This window comes from Calidris pugnax, unplaced genomic scaffold (genome assembly GCF_001431845.1).
Source record: "Calidris pugnax isolate Ruff unplaced genomic scaffold, ASM143184v1 scaffold24, whole genome shotgun sequence".
In the NCBI taxonomy this organism is placed as follows: domain Eukaryota; kingdom Metazoa; phylum Chordata; class Aves; order Charadriiformes; family Scolopacidae; genus Calidris; species Calidris pugnax.
In genome coordinates this window covers 17,005,641-17,028,778 of record NW_015090922.1, presented here as the reverse complement: position 1 = coordinate 17,028,778, position 23,138 = coordinate 17,005,641, and the positions used below count along the sequence as shown (strand labels likewise).

The 23,138-nt window shown below is 44.1% G+C and overlaps 1 protein-coding gene across 3 annotated transcripts; it reads right to left on the bottom strand.

The window, feature by feature from the left end:
• Positions 1-593: 593 nt before the first annotated feature.
• MRPS18A (mitochondrial ribosomal protein S18A) lies at positions 594-22,924 on the bottom strand. 3 transcript variants are annotated; one of them, XM_014951139.1, is made up of 7 exons: positions 22,808-22,924; positions 22,571-22,602; positions 18,978-19,082; positions 11,919-12,042; positions 11,081-11,147; positions 1,486-1,651; positions 594-1,378 (listed from the first exon to the last, which is right to left on the bottom strand). In XM_014951139.1, exons 1-6 carry the CDS (start codon positions 22,905-22,907, stop codon positions 1,507-1,509), a joined length of 573 nt encoding a protein of 190 aa, XP_014806625.1. In that variant the 5' UTR covers positions 22,908-22,924; the 3' UTR covers positions 594-1,378; positions 1,486-1,506. The 3 variants fall into 3 exon arrangements, with proteins under 3 accessions (XP_014806625.1, XP_014806626.1, XP_014806624.1); XM_014951140.1 differs by having other exon boundaries at positions 594-1,351; XM_014951138.1 differs by having other exon boundaries at positions 594-1,651.
• Between the last annotated feature and the right edge of the window lie 214 nt (positions 22,925-23,138).

The following is a 23,138-nucleotide window of genomic DNA, read 5'->3' as shown; positions in this document are numbered from 1 at the left end:
TGATGCTTACTGTAAGGCATCTCTACTAAACCCTCAACTCCAGAAAGGCATACTGATGAGAGCATTTTTTTTTTTTCCAAATGTTAGGTTTCACCAAAGTTAGAGGGGTCTTTCCAGCTGTAGGCATTAAACTGTAGAAAAAAATGAACTGTGGGCATCATGTGGTGCTTATTCAGGTTCATCACAAGGCAACTGTTTAATCCAGTGACTTTTCCATTAGAAAAACTCACTGAGCAGAGCTATCTGGGCTAGAAGACATAGTAACTTCTGCACGTAGAAGAAAGAAAAATCTTTTCCTTTCTGAAGGGCTGTTCGTTTCAAAGCTTCATAAAATGGAGACGGTCAGCCAGAGATTTTATCTCCGTAGTTAATGAAGTCTTGGCTCTGTCTCCCAAAGCAAAAAGATCTTGGCCAGCTCCAGGAGCTGAATGCAGGGCTTCCATTTCACAAAGTAAGGCTAAAGAGAACCATTATAATCTAATTTGATTTCCTGGGTAATAGGGTTTATCCTTACCCTTCGCTTCTGTCCATGCCGATAGGTATTAGCGTATGATTCTGATGAAAGCGGTAAATAAGGTTAAGCGGCACAGTAGTACATACAAAAGCTGTGTTCATTTGTAGCCCCCAGAAAAATGTCACAGAAGTGGAACCAAAGCGATAATAACCCTGATAAATGTAACGAGCCTTTCATACCAGGCCCATAAGCAGCGCTTCTCAAGCAGCAGTGGTCAGTAGGTGGAAGGTGCATACGTGCACTGTACAGGGAGAGAAATGGTGTCACCTTTTAGTTAGAGGATGGAAAATGATGCACATCTCTCAGTCCCAAACTCTCCCAGGAAGCAGCCATAGCAGTGACATGGAAGGCTTGTAGCAACTGTATTTGCAAGGGGAAAGAACAGGCCAAGTCACCAAGGATGTCAACATTCTGTATTTGCTAGATCCGGGAGTGAAGCACAAGCCAGAAATCCTTAAGGGGACATGTAATATGCACACATGCCAGTCTGCCACTGCCACATGTGTTCTGCTGCAAATTATAGGTAGTACAGATTATAAAAAAAATAATTTCAGTAGTCACTAACAATTTCTGTTACTGCAGGAGATATTTTTCTTCCATCAGTGTCACAGGTACAAAAACCCAAATGAGGCAAATCTGAGTTGAAACACACATTAATGGGGAATCACCATTCATTACTGGAAAAAGAAGGAAAAATCCTTTTCCAAACCCAGTTGTGGACCATAATGAAACAGAGGCCTTCAGATCCTTTCTGGCTTTGAGGTAGAAGTCTTTGCCCCCTGCTTTCTCCAAATAATTCTGCGCACTGAAGTTTGGTTTGCTGAACCTTGTGTTCTCCTAGAGGAGCAGATCGCAGATCATTCACTGGAGACAATATAGAGTACTAATGACAGTTTTGGAATAATGAAATTGGAGACATTGACAAACTTGCAAAAAAAAAAAGCAGAACAGTGGAAAACAGTTGTGCTTACTTAGTATGCCAGTTCTGGCCACTAATGGTTTAAATAGAGAGGCTTGTGTGTATATTTGACATTATCCTTCAGCAAAGGGTGTCCGACTGGCATGGGTACTTTGCACCACTTAGGGCCCCTCTTCCAGATGGGCTTTGCAGATTTGACGGACCAGCGGGTCAGATACCTGTCAAAACAACACAAACGCATTGCAGTTTGAGACTGTTCAGTGAGAAAAGGTTCTGACTGAAGCAGAAGCAGGCACTGTATGTAGCCTTTGCCTCCCCACATGCCTCTTTATAAAAGGGATAATTGTTAGCAGAGCCCCCTTAATTCAGGAGGTATCTCGGGAAAGGAATTTTTGTTTGGCTTGGAACTTCTAAGCTGTGCCTCTGTACTGAACCCACTGCTACCTGCTTGACTTCCAGTCTCCCAAAACAAATCAGGTGTAGTCTCAAGGCTGCCGGCAAGTTGTCCACCTGTGGCTAAACTGGAGCGCCAAATCCCTTCATTGCAACCATGTCCAAGACTGAATGCATCCAGCCTCTATGGCAGGTGTTACTTCAACAGCTGGCCTCAATAAGGCAAACTAATTACAAAGGCTAAACTCTGTGAGAAATAGTGTCTCTGAAACAGGATTTGTTTTCTCTCAGTGGGTAATTGGTAAGTTCTTCTGCATGGGATGGGTTTCTGGCCTAGTCTTGTATTTTCAGATGTCCAAATTTGCTTTAGTATTCTCTGTATATCTCTCTATTGTAGCTTGCTGGTGCAGGAAGTCAGAACCTACAATATAAGAGGTACTAGAATGGAATTATCATCACAACTACAAACCTCTGTGAAGAGCAACGTGTGGCAAATATCCTCTGCTTTTTAACATTTGAAGTTTTAGACTTGGCTTTGCAAACAGGCAGGGGATTTCAGATCCAGAATCAGTTACTGGAAATCTTACCCTGTGGCTGGGTGGCCCTGGAGTTTTGTTAGGCTTTAAATCTTTTGCTACCAGTAGAGAAGGGAATAGAGGTCCTTAGAGAAAGAGGAGTCTTTTCAGACAATAAAGATTCAAAGTAAAACCCTAGCATAATCTGCACAAACAATGCTCCAACAAATTAGAATTTGGAACAGACTGATAAACTTTGTCCAGCGATGTTTGCATGCCTCTGTTGAGTAATCCCATGGTCTTAATATAACCTCAATCAGTCATCCTCTCCCCAAACAGCTTTGTTACCTTCTATTTGCATCGTGCAAATTTGAGATATTAAGAACTTTGGACAGAGACCATGTAATGCATTTGTCTGAAGGCATTTGGCACATTCCTGAGAACTACAAAGCAAGCTTGCTATGCCAGGCAGCTATAGAGTATATAACAGCAGTCCGTTTTCCTAGCGCTTTTCTTTCGCAGCAATCCCAAACAGCATAAAGTGAAAAAATAATCACATTTGGAGGTTCGTGCCACTAACATGAAGCCACTTTCAAAATGCTTTACTTTCGCTTTGATGAGTTTATGATAGTTAAGACATCTAGAAGCAACAAGCAAGAGGGATTTGGGAGACGGTGCAGAGCAAGATCCAGCCACTTTTTTCTCCTGTGTGTGCATTAAATTGGTCTCTTCTGACCTTTAATGTTATGCTAGTGCATTAGTGGAATCCCTTACATAACAGCATCAGGACAGGAAGTAGGAGAGACTCTCCTGTCTCTAATTTCCATGCAAAGGGAGTTCAGAGAGTCCAAACACAGGTCCACAGTTCAGAATCTGGCAAAGAACTGTGGCAAAGCAGCTCCTTTGGGAGAAGCTGTAGGGGTATTTGATGGGCACACAAGGTCAAGTCCTTCTTTTCACATTCCCTTTGCTGCAGGGGAGGTCTGTAGCACAAGTTTTGATATTGCAAGACTGTGCTTACAGCGAAGGAGGAAAAAAAAATCCCAAACTGTTTTAATGCAGCAGTTCTGGTCACGTGTCCACATGATTACGGGAAAGTGCTCCCGTGATAATAAATGATCTCACTGGGAGAGGAGTGAATGTGTGAATGTGAGATACACATCAATGCTGTGTGCAGGTTTAGACAGACAGTGGCTTTTTAAGAAATCCCTCTGTTTCTGTGTGGGGGCTGGAAGTGCACACCCCAATTCTGCATAGGAAGGAGGATTTAGTAATGGCCTGATTTTAAAGCTTTTGTTATTTCTCTTTTGAGCAGGTCTAATCCAGCCCTCTGGTCCAGGCTTTTGGCTTCCTTTGGGGACTGCAGGCTGGGGCTTTTCATTGTTAGCTGAAACAGACATTTGGACGCTTTCCCTTCCTGGAGCACATTTGCTTTTAGCGCTTTTAATACTTGCTTTGTCCCAAACTCAAACTTGTCCTATTTTGTTTGCTGCCTTTTTTTTTTTTTTTTTTACCTTGATTCAGCAGTGGCAAAAGCCTGATGCCTGGGAGCAGCCACTCTACAAAGTTCCTTTTCCTCTTTGACTAACCCCAGTTCCTACTGTTTCACAAAATTTTTTTTTTCTTTTCCTGAGAGTAAGGACAATCCACAAAACTCACAGGCGAGAGCTTCAAAGCCCAGCACAGAGGACTTTTCTGCATTTAAGGTAGCATACCCGCTTTTCTAGCCAAGTCACCCAACTTTCCATTGTATCCAACCACACAGTTTGTCTTGAGGAGTTTTTACAATAATGTACAAACACACACTGGCAGATGGTCTGAATTTTCTCAACTAGTTGAGGGTTGTCAGGACAGAGGCTCCACATGGATGCCAAATGCAGCTGGTCCGCAGCCTCCTAACCTGTTATCTCAGTGTGCAAAGCTCTCACCCTGGACAAAGCGGGACAGAACTGCTGATTTGGGGACTGGCAACTCACCACGGGGCTCTGCTTGCCCTCTTGAGTACGGTAGGATCCTGGTCAACATCAAGAATCCCTAGACTCCAGCTGCACAAATGACTAGTTTGGATAAAGCACGATGGGAACCCTGACGTGATTCCCCTGATGGGAAAGGCCAGACATAAACAGGATGGAAAGAACTGCGGTTAGTCACCTGCAGTCCTTGCACTCGCCTAAAATCTCTGTAGCACATGGAAGTCTGTTTCCGTGGATTTTATTCAGTGAGCAGGCCTTCCCACTCAGAGGCTGCCGCTAAACACCTAGGAGTAGGCACAGGGCTTCCATGTGCTGGGGAAGGGAAATGACCTACCCATGGGGCAACTAGTCCTGCACGCAGCCCAAGCAAAGGCCATGTTGGTGCAGTTCAAGGCTGAACTTCTGAACCCTCACAGAACTTTTTCAATCTGTCTGTTGTTTGGATTAAGAGCAGAAGGCAGAGGGCTACAGCCTGCAGGAAGCACTCGATCAAAGTGCTGGCAAGACTGCTTCCTCCCTGCCACATCCCTTCCCATGACACCTCTTGGCTTTGCTCACCTGCAGCCACTCTGGCTCTTTGCTTTTGAATTTGTGTGCTACGCACAGCACAGTTCCATCCAGATGAGAGAAACCACATGCTGCTGGAGTGACATGCTGATAGCAGTGAAACCAGATTCTGCTTCCAGGGATGAAAGGTGTCCACAGAGCCTGAGAACTTTGTAACTCACGAGAAATTCACATGGAACCTGCCTCTTTCCTAACACATAGCAACTTCTTCAGTTCAGGTGATGGAGGAGGGATTGACTTGGATATTATCTGTGCCAAGTTCTGTTCTTCCAGTAGAAAGTTGAAAATGGAGTGGCAGCTGAGCACTCAAAATCATGCACTCCATGATGTACAGCACCTCTTGCTCACAGAGCCCAGACACAGGGAACCTGTGACATCCCTCAGACCTTTTGGAAAGGGAACAACTTCACTATTGTGCTTTAACCAATACTTTGGACCTGCCAAAAGAAAATCAGTGCTATATTCATATTATGACAGCATCTAGATGCTGGCCTGAACTGACTGACTGTTCTGGACAGAGTGTTAGTCCACGCTATCCATGCAACAACCTTCATGCTGGAAAGAAAACTGCTGAGCTATTCAGGTTTCCATTCCTGAAAGCAAGCATAGAAGTTTGACCCGCAGCTGTGCTTGACAGTTTCCCAAATCGTTCTGGTGTGTGGTGGCGTTACACACACGGCTTTGGAATACGAGAACAGTCTGTCACTCTGCATGGTGCTGGTGAAATCCCTGAGAACTTCCTTGGCCTCATGGGCTAGTGAAAATATTTTGTTTCTGTAGCACTTAACTGGAACATGCCAGGCTGAAGCACAAACGGATGCAGAAATAACAGCAGGAAGTTATGAAAGGGAGAATTCAGGCTGAGGATGAGGGAACAATCCTTGGCTGCAAGGCAAATTTGCTTGTGGAATCATCCCTTGGAAACACTGAAAGCCCCAGACTGGGCCAAACATGAGAAAATTAACTGTAGGGAGTAATTCTGCATTGACAGGGGTAAACTTCATTGTTTTTCCACGTCCAAGTTCTGCAGACAAGTGATATGAAAGAGAGGGGGAGGACGGTAGACTCAAGAGCTTAAGGACAGCATGGGTACTCCAATAGCCATATTGCTGCAAAAGCATCCGTAACTAGTAAAGCAGTTAAGTGATAACATTCATGAGCTATTGCTGTCAAAAACAGATCAGGCAGAAAGCAAGAAGGCAAAGAACTGAAGTCCAAGAAATGAAAAATACCATATTAAGTCGCACCTAGACAGTGTCCCAACTGCAGGGGGAAGAAAAGAGAGCTGTGGAGGGCTCCCCAGTTGAATTCTGACCACAAGGTGTTCTCACATGTTTCCTACCACCCCCATGACCACAGTTTGGCTCAATCTGGCCTTTTCACTTTCATGTTATACCTTCTTCTGCAGTTCCCAATCTCCTCCTCTACATTACATTACATGCTGGATGGGTGATCCTATAGTGTGCTAGACAGCTGAATGACCAAGAACCAGGCAGGATCTGCAGCCCACAACTTCCCAAAGCATTCTGCTCTGCCTCTTGCAATCCAGTAGCAGAAACAGGATCAGTAGCAGTGGTTTTATTGTGTCTCCATTGTGTGAACTTTGGACATTCCCTTCTACGTGCCCCAGATTTAACCACCTCAGAAAATACAGCAGGGATTCTGCTTTTTGGAAAACATCAAGTAAGCACCAGAAGAGCACCTTCTGGAGGGGCAGAGAAGGCAGAAGGGTTCTGGATGATAAATCCATACTTTGCATCACTCGGTCAACAGCAAGGCAGCACCCCTGACCCTTGTTAAAACAAGGCAGGTTGCTGATGGTTCCATATGGTGGAATGTTACATTTTAATCTCCACAGGTGATAGCTGGTGCATGCCAGACACTTTGTATTTGAAGCAGGCTCACTTTAAGCAAGGTGACCCTCACACAGCCTAAACATTCTGGCCAAGATAGCCACAAGTACAGTCAAGGAAAAGCTGAGGAGCAGCTTTTCTGGTGCTCTCAAAAGTATACATTAACACAACTCCTTAGCCCTTCTTTACGTACTTCCTTAGCACTTTTGCCCAGGAGCCATAGAGCTCCTCCTATGCAGCTGGCCTGTACATCACCTCAGGGGCAAAGGGCAGAGACAAAGCAGCTTTTCATCAGGCTGATTTGTCCCTCTTCTGGCAGCAGATGAAGCTGCTCTCAAAAAATACTGACACAACCTTGGAAGAAGCCTGACCAAAGGGAGCATCAACCAGAACTTTGTAAGACTGGAGAGAAATGAAAGGGATTGCTCATCCAAATGGAGTAAGCAGCCAGGTTTCTGCCAGGCAGGGGTTGCTGCTCTGAGTCTACTGAACATCCACAAAGTCTACACACAGTAAGCAAATGCTTAGGTCTGTATTATGGTAGGGGTGCTGGGCTCCCGCTCCCACTCCCACTTCAAGTTACACTCCCCAGAATCAATCTTCTTTGATCTCAGGAGGTATGAGTGGAATCAATCCCTAAGGTTCTCTTAGGCTTTCTTTTCAGTCCTATCACTCTAGCAGCTGATGGTGTAGACTAATGTCAAGAGCTTTACCATCAGAAAAACATTCTTCCACTCAGTGTAAGATTTTCTGTCCTCAGATGGCAGTTCTCATGGAAGTATGTGGGGTAACATCTGGAGTAGAGAATGACTTCTCAGAAGTCCCTCCTCTAAAAAGAGTGAAAGATTTCTCAATTCAGAGTGAAGAGTTAGACAACAGACTGCTTACAGGGGGGCAATGAGAGGAATTTCAGGGCAGAAGGGGTGAGCACACAAAAGTACAGATAAGAGAGAAATGCTGTCCTTCAGCAGGGCAAAGCTTATTACTATACACCTCTTGTGCTCTGTCTATTCTTTTCATTTTGCAACTTCCTATTTTAGAACAGTGTAGCAGGAACTGTGTCTTCTGTATGCTAAGCTTTCTTCCATGTGCAATGCAAGCTCCTGATGGCAACAGAGTAAGTGGAGATGAGCACCAAGGAGAGACAGCAGGAATGGAGGACACGTAACTGGGAATGGACTAAATTCTCAGTTTACTGGATACTACTAGCCCACCTGTGAGAACTACCCATCTCAGCTTCCAGCCCTGATGCAAGTTTGTCTCCATCTGTTTGCTGGCTTGTTTCCGCATGACTACTTTCTTTTGACCAAGGAGGACCACACTGCTGAAGAGCCAAGAAAGTGATGCCTCTTTCACCTTTCACCATCAATGCACAGCAATGGGCAAGCTGCTGTGCCAGGATCCCTGGTTACTTCACAGATCAGGTTAAAGGTCCCTCAAGCAGCTGATGGCAATTCCATAGCTCCAGCATCTACAACATGCGCGCTTCAGTCTGCTTCTGAAGTGTGGCTGGTGAGGGTTACTTTGGTGGGGATGGGGTGCAGAAAAGCGTATTTCAACATCACACTCAGAGTAGACCCACTGGTGGAGGATGGAAAAAAGCCATCACTGCAGGCAGAGCTGTAGAGCACAAGGACTGGTTTACACTGATGTTATGGACTGTACATTACCTGTGTTCTTGTCTTGGAAGACATTTAACAAGGGACCCAAGCATATTATGAAGCACCTCAGTTTCTCTGCACTGGCATTCCCAGGGCTACAGCAGCAGTGCAAAAAGGCACTGTTACCTCTCATTTAAGCAGGCAGGTGAAGACGACTAGAGCAGCGAATACAGTGATCTCAAGAAAAGATGAAGCTCGAGGATTTGGAAAACATCACTTAACTGTGTGATGTACTGTCTGCTATGACAGGTTCTCTGTACATCCTGTTCATCCCTTCATAGACTGATACTTAAAAATCCAGCAAACACAAACGCAGTGAAAGGACAGACTAAGTTAGCGCACAGCCCTGATATTACACACTAGACAGGATTAGAGGATGATCTGTTGTGTTCTTATGGCACTGAACAAGGCAGCTTGTTCCACTCAAAAGTCCCAGCCCAATTCTGCCCCTGTCTTCCCCTGCCAGCTCACTTGCATTTGGCAGCACCACTGGTTGAGCGCTTCCCAAATTACTACAGACTTACATAAAGCTTCAGAAACAAGTACAGGGGCAAAGAAAAGGTAAGCTTGAACAATTCATTTTTGTGGGAAACTTGTGATAAGAGCTCTGGCTTCATTCCTAAATTAAGTACTGGTCGCATGTCTTCAGCATGCGGGTACCCTTCAGTCCTCCCTTCAGGCTAGAGGAAGGAAGCAATTTATCTCTCTTGCCTTATGTGGTGCCAGCCACTGTTCCAGAGAGCAATGCAGGAAGCACAGGTGGAGGTACACACAGTCAGAACTCTCACAGAAGTACAATGGCCAAGATTTCACATGGCTCCAACACACAGAGCTTTCCCCTTCCAGCAGGCTGAGAAGATAATACTGTGAAGGATCAAGGGAGCACTCCTGAAGTACCCCTGCACACTATCCTGGCTCTGGACTCACTTGTTTAGTTCCAGCCCCACTACCACAACTTTCAATCTGACTTCTTTATTTCATTCTCTTGTCTCCACCCAGAACCCAAAATCTGCTATTTCAGTGCTGTTCCACCTCCTCAGGAATAGCTCTGCTCTCTTTTTCTAAACTCTGCTTCCACCCTGCTACGTTCCCTTGGTGAGAGGAGAAAAACAAGGGTGGTGTAGGGAGGGAATAAGCAATGCAATAGGAAGGGCTTGGGTACTAATCTGCGATTTAGATCTCTTAATTTTAGAGCTGTAGCACACCTACTTTCATGTAGAATGTATCCGAAGGTATCTGTTCTTTGTTCTCCCTAAAAATCTATGGAACAATTTATATGTATTGAGGCATTAGATCTGGAGTCCTGGTGTGTTTCCAGCGAGATATAGGATTTACCATTTCCTGTCTCAACCTGCTATGCAGAGTTGCTATGTGAATGCTGACTAGATAATGTGCTCCACCCCACAGCTGCTAGTTAGACACAGCTACTAAAGAATCCCAAAGACTTGTAAGACATAGGAAGGAAGCCATTTTCAGAATTGTACCTGATGGCTACAGGGCTGCATCAAATGTAGAATGCTCTAATTTGATCCTCACGGATACCAAGCATGCAGCCTGCCAGTATCAAAGCGGTTATTTCCAAGAACTTGCCTCAAATCTCCACTGCAGAGTCAGACCCGAAATGCAGGAGTGTTTGGCCGCCCCCAGCCCTGCAGCCTAAGCTCTCCCAGCAACAGCCCCATGGCCTCTGGTAACCCCACGGCTTGCTAATGCGAGGTTCATAAACCGCTCTGACATCCCCATGGAAACAGAGTGTGAGGTCATAAACAGGGGATTAGCACCTCCGAGCGCCCAGCACAGTGCAGGAGGCGGCTGCAGGCTTTTCCTTCGCCCACCAAAGGCCAGGGGCCACTCAGGCCAGGGAGGGGGAAGAGACCCTGTTGAACAGGAAGGGCAAGCTGAGGGCGAATCGCTGGCTGGGGGAAATGGGGCTAGGGGAGAGAGGAACAGGCTTGTGATGGGCCCTTGCTGGCTGCTCAGTCCCCTGCTCACTTTTGGTACTCCTCCTGGGCACTCTCCTGTTGGGGGGCAGGCACCAAAAGGCTAAGAAAGAAGGGACTGCTCAGCCTGGAGACTGAGGGAGGGTCTTAACAATGTTTATAAATACCTGAAGGCAAGGAGTGAAGAGGTTCTTCCCAGTGGTGCCCAGTGACAGGACAAGAGGCAATGGGAACAAATTAAAACACAAGAAATTCTGTCTGAATGTAAGAAAACACTGTGGGTGGTTCTCTGAAACAAGCTGCCCAGAGAAACCGTGTAAGGTCCATCCTTGGAGATACTCAAAACATAGCCCTGGGTAACCTGCCTGAGCAGGGGGCTTGGACTAGACAATTTTCAGAGACCCCTTCCAACCTTAACTACTCTGTTATGCTACTGCATCTCTGTGGCATCCTCCTGTGACAGCCCTACTGAGTGCTAGTGATGAGGAGGCAAGTGCAGCTGAGGAAGGGAGGACAGACTCTAACATGTTTTAATCCTGTGTGGATAAATGGTTTGAATGAGATCTGGTTTGTCCTTAAAAGACTTGACAGGAGAGTATCATGACAGACCTTCCTGCTTCGAAATGCTGAGTCCTCTTTATAAGCCCTGTTGCCCAAAGCGTATTTTACCCAGTTATAAGGAACTGCTTTTCCTGTTCCAGTCTATTCCTGAAAAAGAGAGATGTGGAAAGACAAGACTATTCACCTGTTGAGCTTGGGTTTCTTGGGAATATGCCCTTCAGGAAGTGGAGGCCTGTGGTTTGGCAACAAACCTGAAACAGAAAAAGAAAAGCATGAGAATATTTTGCTGTGCCTCCTTGCCTCTATAGCATCCAAAAGTTACGTTACACTTTGTAAGCCAGGCAACCCATGTCCCTGCTGGGACAGCACAGCAAAAACTCAAGTACACTCATTGCTGAACCTGCCCACCCACCAAGGAGAAGCTAAGAGGTTCTGCTGTACACACCAAAGACACAGCCACTTGGTTTCACCGAAGAGGCTTTTTGAGAGGACAGAGGGCACTGTTGTCCAATTAGATTCCATCTCCAGATGAAAATCTGACTATTAAAATTCTCAGTCCATTTAACTTGGATACAACTCATGAACCAGGCATAAAGATCAGCAAAATACTTTGTCAAACCTGGGTTCCACTCCCAGGGAAAGCAAAAAAGTCTTCACATGGCAGATGGCAGGTGCATGTTATTAACAGGGTAGGTCAAGTTTATGCTAAATCAAGTAATTTCAGAAGCCGGTATTTAATCATCAGTTACTAGAGACCGAGACACTTCCCAGATCTTTCTGCAACAGTAGACTCATCTACAGGGATAAGCATCTCCTGCCAAGGCAGGAGCCAAGACATATATAAAGCAGAATAAGTAGTCTCTGGTCCATCATCCTGTCCCAGCATTAGAACCATAATGAGTTTGCTGGGTGACCGGCCAACAACATCTCCATGATCTATGCTAATTGGGCAGGACACTCCTCTCAAGGGGTTCTGTGGGTAGCCAACAGTAAGGGCTTGTTCTCAGAAGGAAACTAGGTACCTGCACGGTGAGCCATCTGCACACAGACAGCAACCTTCTTGTGCTCCTCCAAACAGAGGCCTGTGATCCTTCGTGGCAGCATCCCTCCATCAGAACGGATAAACTGACTCAGCAGCAAGACGTCCTGAGGGAGCAAGAGAAGGGCAAAACCATCAGTGCTACGGCTACTTTAACTGCTGTGATTCTTAGGTGTCGTGCTGACCCTCGCGCTGTGTACAGAACTCAAAAGAAAACAATGATTCCTTCCTGTGCATTTTGGCTGCAGCTTGACAACAAGTGGCTTTTGCTTGCTGTCACTCTGCCTGCCAGCTTAGCTCAGTAAGGTCACTCAGATGGTCTGAGTCTTCCTCTGACTTCACTAGTGTAAACACATGATGTCAGCTCCAATCCCTGCTACTTCACTGTCGCTTGCTCCAAGATTTTAGCTAAGATAATGTGTCCTAGGTACTCAGACACAGTTACACAAGACCTGCAGATGGACAGTGTTTACACAACTTGAAATGCCACCACAGCTGCTATCCTAAAGGTCACAGATATGTTAGATCACCTCTGGCCCCCTCCTTGTTCCCTCAGAGCATGATTGTTCTCTGCTATCTACTCCTCAAATTTTATCCAGTTTCCCATGGTGGAACTTCCCTCTTGTCTCTCTGGAGGAGTGGAGAGCAGGGAAATGGTCCAAGATCTTGCACGAAGAAGCTTATTGTAAGAAAAGAACATGTGCTAATGAGAAAGACCTATTAGGATAAATTGCTGTCTTCAGTCCTTTGTGTGTGTATGAGGTGGGGCTGTTACAGCCACACTGGATGGAAGGAGCACTCAGAGCATGCTGAGGGTTTGCCTGTGATTCAAGAATCATTTAGATTACACTGCTGTTGACCTTTCCAATAAAAAGCTCTAGAAATGTAAAGCATTCTTAATAAAAACAAAATTAAGGGGATCTCTAGGATCAGATAGTATCACGGAGCTGGGATGACAAATTTTTAAACACAGCAGCAACAGCTGTTGCATGAATGTCCCATTAACTGTACACAGCACAACAGCCCAGTACTTGGATACGTGCTCTCTGTTTCCACACATAGCACCACTGCAAATGTACCCCTCAGGGCAATATAGGCAGGCCCCCTTGACATGCTGACGTGAGCATAAGTTGGCCCAAAGGGCCTCTGGAGGCTCTGTGCTTGTTTTTTTCCCTCATCTGTTGATTGTTGCTGGTTGAGAGTTTACTTCTCCACCGCTGTTGTAAACACGTTCATAGTTGGGGTAGCTGGACCACGTGGAGGGTGCCTGCAGGCTGGAAGGGACCTGCCAGTGAGCGCCCCGTCAGAACAAGAATTCAAACCAGGTACGTCAGCACTGTACAACCCCCTCTGTCTAGGGCAACAGGCGAGAACAAAGAGTACTTGTTGTTTTTCACATTGGGTGACCCTGACTCTGCCTGTTGTTCACAGATTTGCAGACCTGCTCCCACTCCCTCCATCTTTGCTCTTTTACAAAGAGCTCCCTGGAGCATTCCTAGCTTCATTTACCGCCCTTGCAAAAGCGAACAAGTGAATATAAAATGCATATTCAGAAAACCTAGCTATCTAGGAATTACACATCCAGCAGCTCAGCTCTAAAGGAGGCTGCTGGAATTCAGTATGGTAACCAGCCATTTCTGGTAATGGCTGATTCAGAGAGATGTTGTCATACAAGTGTTACAGTCAAAGTTTTGAGTTTTTCTGTTTGTTTTGTGGTTTGTTTTTGTCCTTCCTCCTTCCCCACCTTCAACCTCACCATCATTATCATCACGACACACAATTTCCCTCTTCCCTTATCTGGCTTGCTTTCTACCTCCGCTTGTCTACAATTACGTGTTGAGACTGATGTTCAGATCCAGTTCCTTTGAAAACACAGCAGGTTGGGCAACTTCTCACTGACAGAAAATGACTTATCAACTGGCATACAGAGTGAAGTGGTATCCAAAAGCACAGCTGAGCAACTAGAATCAAGCTCCTTGAAGGCCATCTATGGTTAAAACGGAAGTGAAGGGTCCTCAGCCCAGCTAACACATGGCCTTGCCAATGAGAACAGTAACCAAGGGACCAGTTGGTGCCAGCTGCGTTGGTGGAAACTGGACGGAGGCCAGCCGAACAGTCCAAGGGCACCGACTTTTGGCCACTTCTGAAATGCACTGGGTTGAATTCAGGAAACAAGAGCAAGACTCCATCCCTCTTTTTCCTCTTCTTTAGCCAACCAGTTCTCACATCACCAACAGCTCAATTTGCCATTTAGCACAAACATACCACTTCTCTAAGTGAAAAGGGGTTGTCCAGCTCCAAGTGCCTAGAAAGAGAAAAAACTTTCTAGACGTTTCTACTAGCCTGCTGCGTTACTCTGCGGGGAAGAGGAAAAAGGGAGCTGATGGCAAGTTTGAGGCTGTTCCAGTCTTTGCAGCCGCAAAAGCCTAAGTAGGCCACAGGCTCTTGTGAAGGGTGTGTGTGGTCCAAGTGATTTCTCGTATTACCACCACGCCTCATGGAGTCACAGGCTTGTTATCAAGTGTTTCCATGTAAAGGGGGGAGGTGGGAAGCAAAGCAAAATAGTCTTTCTTTTTTTCCCCTGTGGAAAAAGAATCAGGAAAATCTGTTCTCTGTTATCATCTCTGACCAACAGTGTCACCAACTGACCAACACCCTTGTGTGGCCATCATTTTTCAACTGAAATCATCTATGTCTGTGCTGTAGCTCTAAATTACGCTCACGCTGTTTATCTTAAAATGCTGCAAATGCAACAGAAGGTTTGTCCATTTCTGAAGATCCTCACAGTTAAGAGGCCAGGTGCCTCTCCCAGATTACTCGCACAGATGCATCTTACCACAGGGAGAAAGCAGACAGGTACAGCCAACTTTATGGGCAGCTGTGGAGGGAAGCGAACAAGTATGTGGAGCGGTCAAAGCAAAAAATATGTCTGGCAAGTTCTCATGGTGCCGTCATGTTCCATGAAATTCACATTTTGTGCTAGTGGACAGCCAAGCCTGTAACCACGGATTTGCTTTAATCACTGGACAGCTCCCACGAGGCTGGATCCAGATTCCCACCCCTGTAATCTGCAGCATTTGATGAAAACAACTTGGATTGAATTAATCTAGGGCTAATAGGCAAAGCTTGCAGTTTGGTTTCCCCTAATTGCTGCCAAAGCAAGATGACATATTTACTGCCTACTCAGACTAATGATGTTTGAAGTGGATAAGGGGGAAAACGAAAAACAAGTTTAGCCTTCACCTCTAAAAGGGCTGGATAAACTTGCTTAGCCTTCACCTCTAAAAGGGCTGGATAAAGGGCTGGATAAACGAAACACTATGTACAGCATGTTCTTGTGAATGGATGGCAACCAGAATGCAGAGGCATCTCTGCATTTTAATGTCTGCAGACACATTGAAATGCAGAATATTTGATATGCGATTCATTAAAAACTTTCATTTACCACAAGAAGAGTTCTGTCTGTGTAGCCAAGTTACTACTGGGCTGTATCAGATAAGTTTGCCAGTCGTTATTTCCAGTTATACAAGAGTCTAGCTTTTCCTTTCTCCCTTACTCCTGGGAGCTATACACCATTCTCCAGGCATTTCATAACAGCATTGCAGGTTTCAATCCAGTTGCATCCTGACAATGACCAAACAAATTTTTTTTTATCTCCAATGGATACGAAAAAAAAAATCAACTGAGGTCTAAGTTTCAATGGACAGACAGACACAGACCACAAATTGGAGGGATTTATACCCTAGGCTCTGTTATCCTGAGCCTCAGCAGAGACTAAGAATTGAACTGGCAAAGACAACTACAGCCCTCCACACCACAGCTGAGGCAGGTTGGAATCATGACCTGCTAGTGCTCACAATGCCTGTTCGGTTGATTAATAACTTTGGAGACATTGGTCCCCCAGTTCTCTGACAGCCAAAGTAACTCATTATGCCACTACTTTAGACTGTGCTAGTTGCACATGACAAAAGGAAAGTCCTATGAGGTCATATTACTCAGCTCCCTCGGGGGCTAATTCAACACTTCCCTTTTCATAGTGCCTCATTCAGTCCAATTACAAGCATCCCAAGCAAAAAAGCTCACACTTTCCCTTCTGTGCAACTGACTGATCTCAGCTTATCAATCTCAAAGGAACTACTGTGATCCATCTATTCTGATCTCTTACCAAGCACAGATTATAGGTTATGCTGTATGAACTAGGCTGTATCTTTAACAAAAATAGTCGTTCTCAATTTACAGACTTTTAGGACAATTAACTACCAGTGAGTAAATTGTGCCACTGTTTAATTACTCACATAGTTAAATGCCTGCACTTTAAGTATTTATAGATTCTGCTACACATCACTGCTGCAACAAAGAAAGATAGCAAGGAGCGCTTATGTGCAGAAAAGGGAGATTTCATTCACCTTAACATTTAAAAGCCTGAAAATCCATGACTGGTACAAAGCATTCAAACATGTAAGGGATTTATTCAAGCAGAAGAGGCGGTCTACCCCAGAACTGAAACTTCTCCTAGTTCTCATCGGCCCCACAGAGGAATGCTTCTAAATACTGAGGTAAGAAGCTTCTGCAATTCTGAAATACCAGTTCACACTGTCCTCTTTAGCTTTTTGTTCAGGTTCTCTTCTACAGCAGGAGTAGTGGACATATATATGCCAAATGCACATGCATTCAAAAACTAGGATGATAGACAGGATGGACAAGTTCATAGTTTGTCTCCTGGGATCACAATTTCTTAGGAATGATCTCAGCAATGATTCTCAAGACTCTGGCTGCAGGATCTCCCCTCACATTGTTCTTCTCCTGCCTCCATACTGAACAGTAGGAATTAGGATCTAAGAATCAAACTTAATTGAAGTGTGGAAGAAAACCTGTAAGCTTAGTTCACTCTACAAACACACCTATGAATCCCACTTTACATTGTTGGGACAAACAGCCTACTTCTTATCCTGGAACTCAGGCTTTACAGCATCATATTGCTTCTTTGGTTCTTGATAACACTGCCATCTCTACAAACTACAGTTTTCTTCCACAGACAACAGCAGAAAGTAAGTCTACATATTAATTTCCAAAATTTAATCTGCTCCCAGGGCTCATTTTATCCCTGAGCATCTGTTTATAGTTTCTCTGGAACTGTTAACGTGTGACTCATGGAAAGCTTTCTGGAAATCTGTAGAACTATCCAGTTTAATGATGCTGTTGACTCCTCAGATTTAAAAGGCACATAAAACTCTATTAACCTTAAGAAAGTATTTTCCAGTGTGATTGATCTGTTTTGATCACAACGCAATTTAGCAAACATGAAGAAGCAAACAGTTACAAGAAATCACTGCATTCAAACATGGGCAACACAAAACAAACACGATCTGTTTTTGTAGTTTTCCATACGTTAATGGTATTTGAAATTTGTCCTAATTTATTATCATCTGCGAACTCACTGTATTGTTAGCTTTCCCAGATTGTTGAGAAATCAGACCAGAGAATGCTAAATATTTCCCTTCCCCAACTTATTTCAATGTTTATTACTGCGTCCAGCCTGAGTGAGAACCACTGATAACATTCAGATCCTAGACAACTTAATGCAACACAGGCATTGAAACACACTAAACTGATATTTCATTTACATCTCACATCTGTTTCACCTGCCTGGAGTAGTTGCGTGTATTTTGTCTGGCACTATTTCTGTACTCATGTTCTTCATAATTTGTGAGTCATAATTAGTCCTATCCAACAGGTTATTTGTTTTTACTCCTGGTTGATACTATTTTATTTGGAAATTTGCAATGTTTGATTTACCAAGTGATATCATCAGCATCATTCTCCTTCCTCTCTCAACTATTTAGTTTTTCACTTGCTATTTTCAAACCATTTGGTGATTCCTTAGGATTTTTTTCACACTTAAAAAAAATCCTGCAAGTGAAGTAATATATTTGTTGACTAATTCCCTTCAGATCTTGGGACTACATGCAATCCACGCCTGCTGGTCTGTACCTAGTTCAATGCCTAAGTTATTTCTGGACCTGTTCTTTTCTTGTTGTTTTATGTTTACAAGATTGCTATTACTACCTAGATATTAAAACATGATTTTTCTTTTGTGTGTGCGCTAGGACTTCATGCAAGCAGCTTAGTCATTCTGCACCTAGTATGGCTTGTGGTCCCCTTCTCCTCTTAAGTCTTAATGGACTTTCTTTCTCACAAAGATTTCTTTTCCTCCAGATGCATTTGTATCTCTCTCGCCCTAATCCTATTGGCATTAACTTATTCTGAGTTTTCTGTTGCTTTATCTTAATAACAGCATGTTCCAGTCTGGTTTTCTTCTTTTCTAATTCCAGTACAGGGTTTTTAGTTTGCAAGATGGGCGCTTAGTCCTTTTGTAAACTCTGTGTTTAAATGACCTCTTGTAAAGTTACATTCTGCATCTTCTATCTCACACTTATTCTAAAGTGTTCTTGCCTGTTGTGCTTTTGTTTTACAGTACTACAGGATTTCCCTCCTATCTTCTACATTTAGTGTTAGTAAACCCCTCATTAGTTAATAAACTTCTCATTGGCATTTCCTGGAAAAAGCATGAGTCAAACCTATTTTGTCTGTTGCAAGGGATGTAAACACGTATGTTCTCCTCCATACCCATCAAGAGTTTTAAAAGTTAGATAAAATGGTAATTACCTTAGTGGACAATGACCCAATGAGTTAGAACAGGCCTGAATCAGTAGACTAAATGCTGCATTCCAGTTTGATTCTCCTGGAAGCACAATGCTGAATAGCCACTGGACACAAAAGCCTTCTCAAATCAAACAGCCATGAGTATAATTCCAAATGTCCTGTTTGATATAAGCTCATCCTTCTTTTTCCCCAAGAACACCATCAGCCAAGGCAAACAATTACAACGTACTATTGTTATACCAAAGAGAAGCAGAGATGGAGTTAACTATCTTTACTACACCCAGCAAAAGATGAGAGGGGCAGGTTGTGCAGTATGTGGATCTGAGAGCAACATTCATCTAGCTGTGAGGATGGGGAAACTCTCCTTTATTAAACTTACCACATAATTGTACTTATGCTTCAGGTTCCAGCGACAGATGGGACACTGGCCAGAGGGGTTTGGAGGAGTTGGTGTTTCAGCATCCTCTATAATTCTCCCTTCAATCTAGGACACAATTGAAAGGATATAATCATCAGGCATAGCTCAGACCTCTATCTGCACCTGTGACTTGAGGAATACTTTTCATCAAGTCTACAACGTGTTGACCAGTAGTGCACAGATGTAAGGGGAACAGGATCTGCATTATTCAACTCGCTTCTATATAGATATACCAAGCACTTTGGATATACACAGACTACGGGGAAAAGAACAAATCCAAGGGACACAGAGAACCATTTACTAAAATCTTGAATATGCTGTATTAAATGTAAACTAGTTCACTGTCAGTGTGAAGTTCCCGTAGTCCCCTGAATTCCATTTACTGCAGCATTCCTTTGAACCATTATACCTTAAAATTGTAGTGGCCCTCTTGCCAAAGGCTTCAAAACACATTTTTTCTGGGAATAAGAGAATGTAACAGAATAGAAGATGCACATTGTGGACCATAACATGAAGGGGCTTATGACATTATAAATCACCACCAGGGAAAATTCTCAGTAAAAGTTAAATTTAAGACAAGACTGTTAGGAGGTGTCTGTGGGTTTGTGGTTTTCTTTCCTTCTCCCTCCTCCCCCATTTTTTTTAAATAGCCCAATATTGCATATTTTATCAAAATTCCCTGAACAATTCCTTTAAGAGATCATTTTAGAATCTTTTCTGTATCACTACAAAGTGGCGACATTTAACACTCAAGTTTTCTCAAAAGTAACATGCAAAGAGATGTAGAAGGTGTGTGTGGGAAGAACTTGAGAAATTTGTTTTCTAAATGTAGATACGTTAGGAATATGAAGTCTATCTACATGCGCACTTGTCTTTTTTTGAGGATTTATGAATAGAAGCAAAAGCTATCTCAAATTGCAACTCAATGGATAGAAAAAACAGTATAGCTAAGCCTTTTTTTTTCTCCAAAATATTTTGGAAGTTTCCTCCGGTCAAATTTATATTAAAACCAGATTTTGAACACCAACTGACAGCCCAAAGAGTTTAAAAAGACACCCTGAGTGGAATGCAATGTTACTTTTAAGAAAAAAGCTGAGTGATTTAGACTGAACCATCAGGTTGTGTGCCTGAAAACCTGGGAAGAGAAAAGCATGGCATTTTCTGTAAGCGTGCATGGGACACTGGCATCCAGCTGAGCTGCACAACTATTGCATACCATAGATTTGTGTATTTCTTGTCTAGTGATGGCAAATGGAAACAGACAAGCTATTTGTAGTTCAAGCATGTGGGTACCTCAAAGAGAGAATATTTTCTATTTTAAAGTAAAATTCCTCCCCTGACAAGTAGTTGCAAAGTAGTTGCAAGTAGTTTATTTGGTTACAAAACTGAAAAAAGTAACTGTGAGTATAAAATATAGGCTAGTATCTAATTTTCTACTACTTGGTAAAGTTATTTTCTGGGAAGCCAGTGTATCTGGTCTAGATTCTTGCCAGTGTAGCTTCAGACTGTACTTTGGCCGTAATTCCATCTTGGAAATGAACAAAGACTCAAAATGCTACACCAATATCAATTTTTCTTGAGATAAATTTCAGTGCAGAGTTTTTGGCAATTATTCCCCAACTACTGAGGACTTTCACATTCTTAACACACTCAGTTATTATTCTTCTGTTAGAGAACTAAAAGGGAATACAGGGGCTCTACATTCCAGTATACCAATGAAATCCAGATTTCTTTGGGATTCATTCGTCTGGTTCACGTCAAACACTTTCTTCAATACCGAGAAAAGCAAGGACATGTAGAAAGATAAGCACAGAAAGATGGATTCAGAAAAGACTGATATAGAGTTGGTAGGATAAATGGAGTGACCAGATGTATCAGCCCTTTAGCTGAGTCAATTTACACCATTTGTTACAAGATTTTCCTCTTGCATTGACAGATCCTAGACTGATGCTAGGATATTATACAGTAGAACTATCCAAATCTGCCTTATGCTTCTACAATGGGCCATGAAGAATTATTTTTCCAAAGGGCTCTGCTACTGCAATGCATATCTTTTTCACTTCAAGCCTCAGTTTACGTATTGGGACCCTGTGATTATAATTTACATCCCCATCGAAACTGTGTGCAAAGTATGGCAATCCACAGTATACAATGTTGTGGTCAAGACAACTTCAGGGCATGCTTGCAAGTTCTTCTTTTCAGGTCTCTGGGCAAAGATTAGTAGTCTGGCACTTGAAGAGAAGAAAGAGAGACTTTCTATCACACCTACTGTCACACCTTGAACTTTTTTTTGTGGACAGTCTTAAGAGAGTTCTTGCCAACTGCTATATTCTATTTGATATTACATATCTAAAAAATAAGTAACCTGCTCCATTCAGCTTTCAAACATGACAAGGTCCGCTGATATAAATACAAGAAGGAAATTCAGATTTTCAAAGGCATGCACCATGAGGTTTTGTCTGCTTCATTAGCAAGCAAAAAAGTCTGTCCCCTCCTTATTATTTATGTGTATATAGATTAGCATTTAGTGCACTGTCTTGTAGCTAACCCCCAACAATTCCTGCTCCACTCTCCTCATCATATTTACACGTTTCCAAGTATCTGTTCTACCTGTCTCCAGCCAAGGCATAGACTAACACTGGCATATATAATGTGTGCAGAATAATGCAACCTCCCCTTGCCCCCTTGTAATTTCAGTGCTGCTTCTAAAAAATGACAGTTCTCTTGATAAAGTGCAATGGATCTGATGGTGTTAATTCAGTAAAATTCTAATCCTACTGCTTTGGTCGTTCCTTTTCTGTCTTAAACTGTAGCTGTGAAAACGCTTTTGTTTATCAGTTACTTCAGAACTTCTGTTTTATTTTCAGCAGCACTTTCCCTTTAGCATTTAAGGTATTCCTTTGATGACACCCCTTTCACTTAAAGTTTTTCTCCCACCAAATACATTACAAAATGCAAGCTCTGTACCACCCGCAGTCACCATGTCACACACAGTGATTAACAAACACAACACAGATCAACAGCAAGCGACGTGCGTGGCATGCAGCCGGCACAGAGCCATCCACATCATGTTGCCGGCCCAGGGTGAAGTGACAAAGGCATCGGGCAAACCTCCTTCGCACCGGCCCACGCTTGAGATGATGCCAAGTGTCACTACTTTAAAAAACAAACTCATCTGAAGAACTGTCTGTTGTATTTTGGGTCCTGAATGCCTCGGCTCACGGCTTCTAACTTTACCAGGGGTAGAGTGAGGGGTTGGGAACAGGGTGCATCATCGGAGCAGGGTGACAACCCTGACCTTTAGCAGCCAAACCCTCCCCTGGGTTACCCGTGCTCACAACGCAGTCCTGCCTTGGTTTTGCCCTCCTACCCTGGAATGTCCTTCAGGCTGAAAAGTGACCTTTTTGCCCCTTTTTTTCTTTTTTTCCTTTGGGTGGGGGGACGAGGACGACAGACAGGGACACACCCTCACAACGGGCGGCAGAAAGAGGGAGAAGTGAGGGCAAGGGCAAGGGCAAGGACAACTGTTGAGGAAAAGGGGTGCAGGGACTTACTGTGGTCGTCTTGCCTTCAGTCACCTCCACGACTGTAAGGAAAAAAAAGAAAGAAATAAGAGGGGGAAATAAGGCTCAATCAGTCTAAAAAAAACCCAGTATTTTTCGGGGGAGGGTGAAATACAGTGAACGCAACCGTCTCTCCCGACCGCGGTGAGGCAACAGGGCTCGGGGCAGCCCCAGGCACCGCCCCGGCCCCCGGACTGCCCCAGGCCCCGGCCCACAACCCGGACTCACCCTCCCGGAGGGCTCGGGTCGGCGGCGAGGCCCAACCGTTTCCGAAAAGCCCGGTGAACAACCGCCTCAAACCCCCGCGCAGCAGACTGGGCGCCGCCATCTTGCCGTCGCCGTCGCTGCCGTCACTCCCGCTTCCGCCGGCGGGAAGGCGGGCTCTGCCGCCGCCATTTTGATGCGCGTTTCCACCGCCCCTACACCTCTTCCCCGTCCCTGTCACCTGAGGGGAAGGAGGGGGCTGCTAGTGCTTTGCCCAACATCTTCCCCCTGGGGTGGTTTTCCTTATTTTTCCGTATGTTTGGCTGTTTGTTTTAAGGTTTGTTGTTGTTGGGTT

Excerpts from the sequence above, each read along its gene's own strand:
- MRPS18A (XM_014951138.1), bottom strand. The coding sequence starts at position 22,907 with ATGGCGGCGCCCAGTCTGCTGCGCGGGGGTTTGAGGCGGTTGTTCACC. Across the intron at positions 22,603-22,807 it reads GACCCGAGCCCTCCGGGAGG|TCGTGGAGGTGACTGAAGGC; the intron begins GTGAGTCCGGGT and ends TTTTCCTTACAG. Across the intron at positions 19,083-22,570 it reads CTGAAGGCAAGACGACCACA|ATTGAAGGGAGAATTATAGA; the intron begins GTAAGTCCCTGC and ends ATTGTGTCCTAG.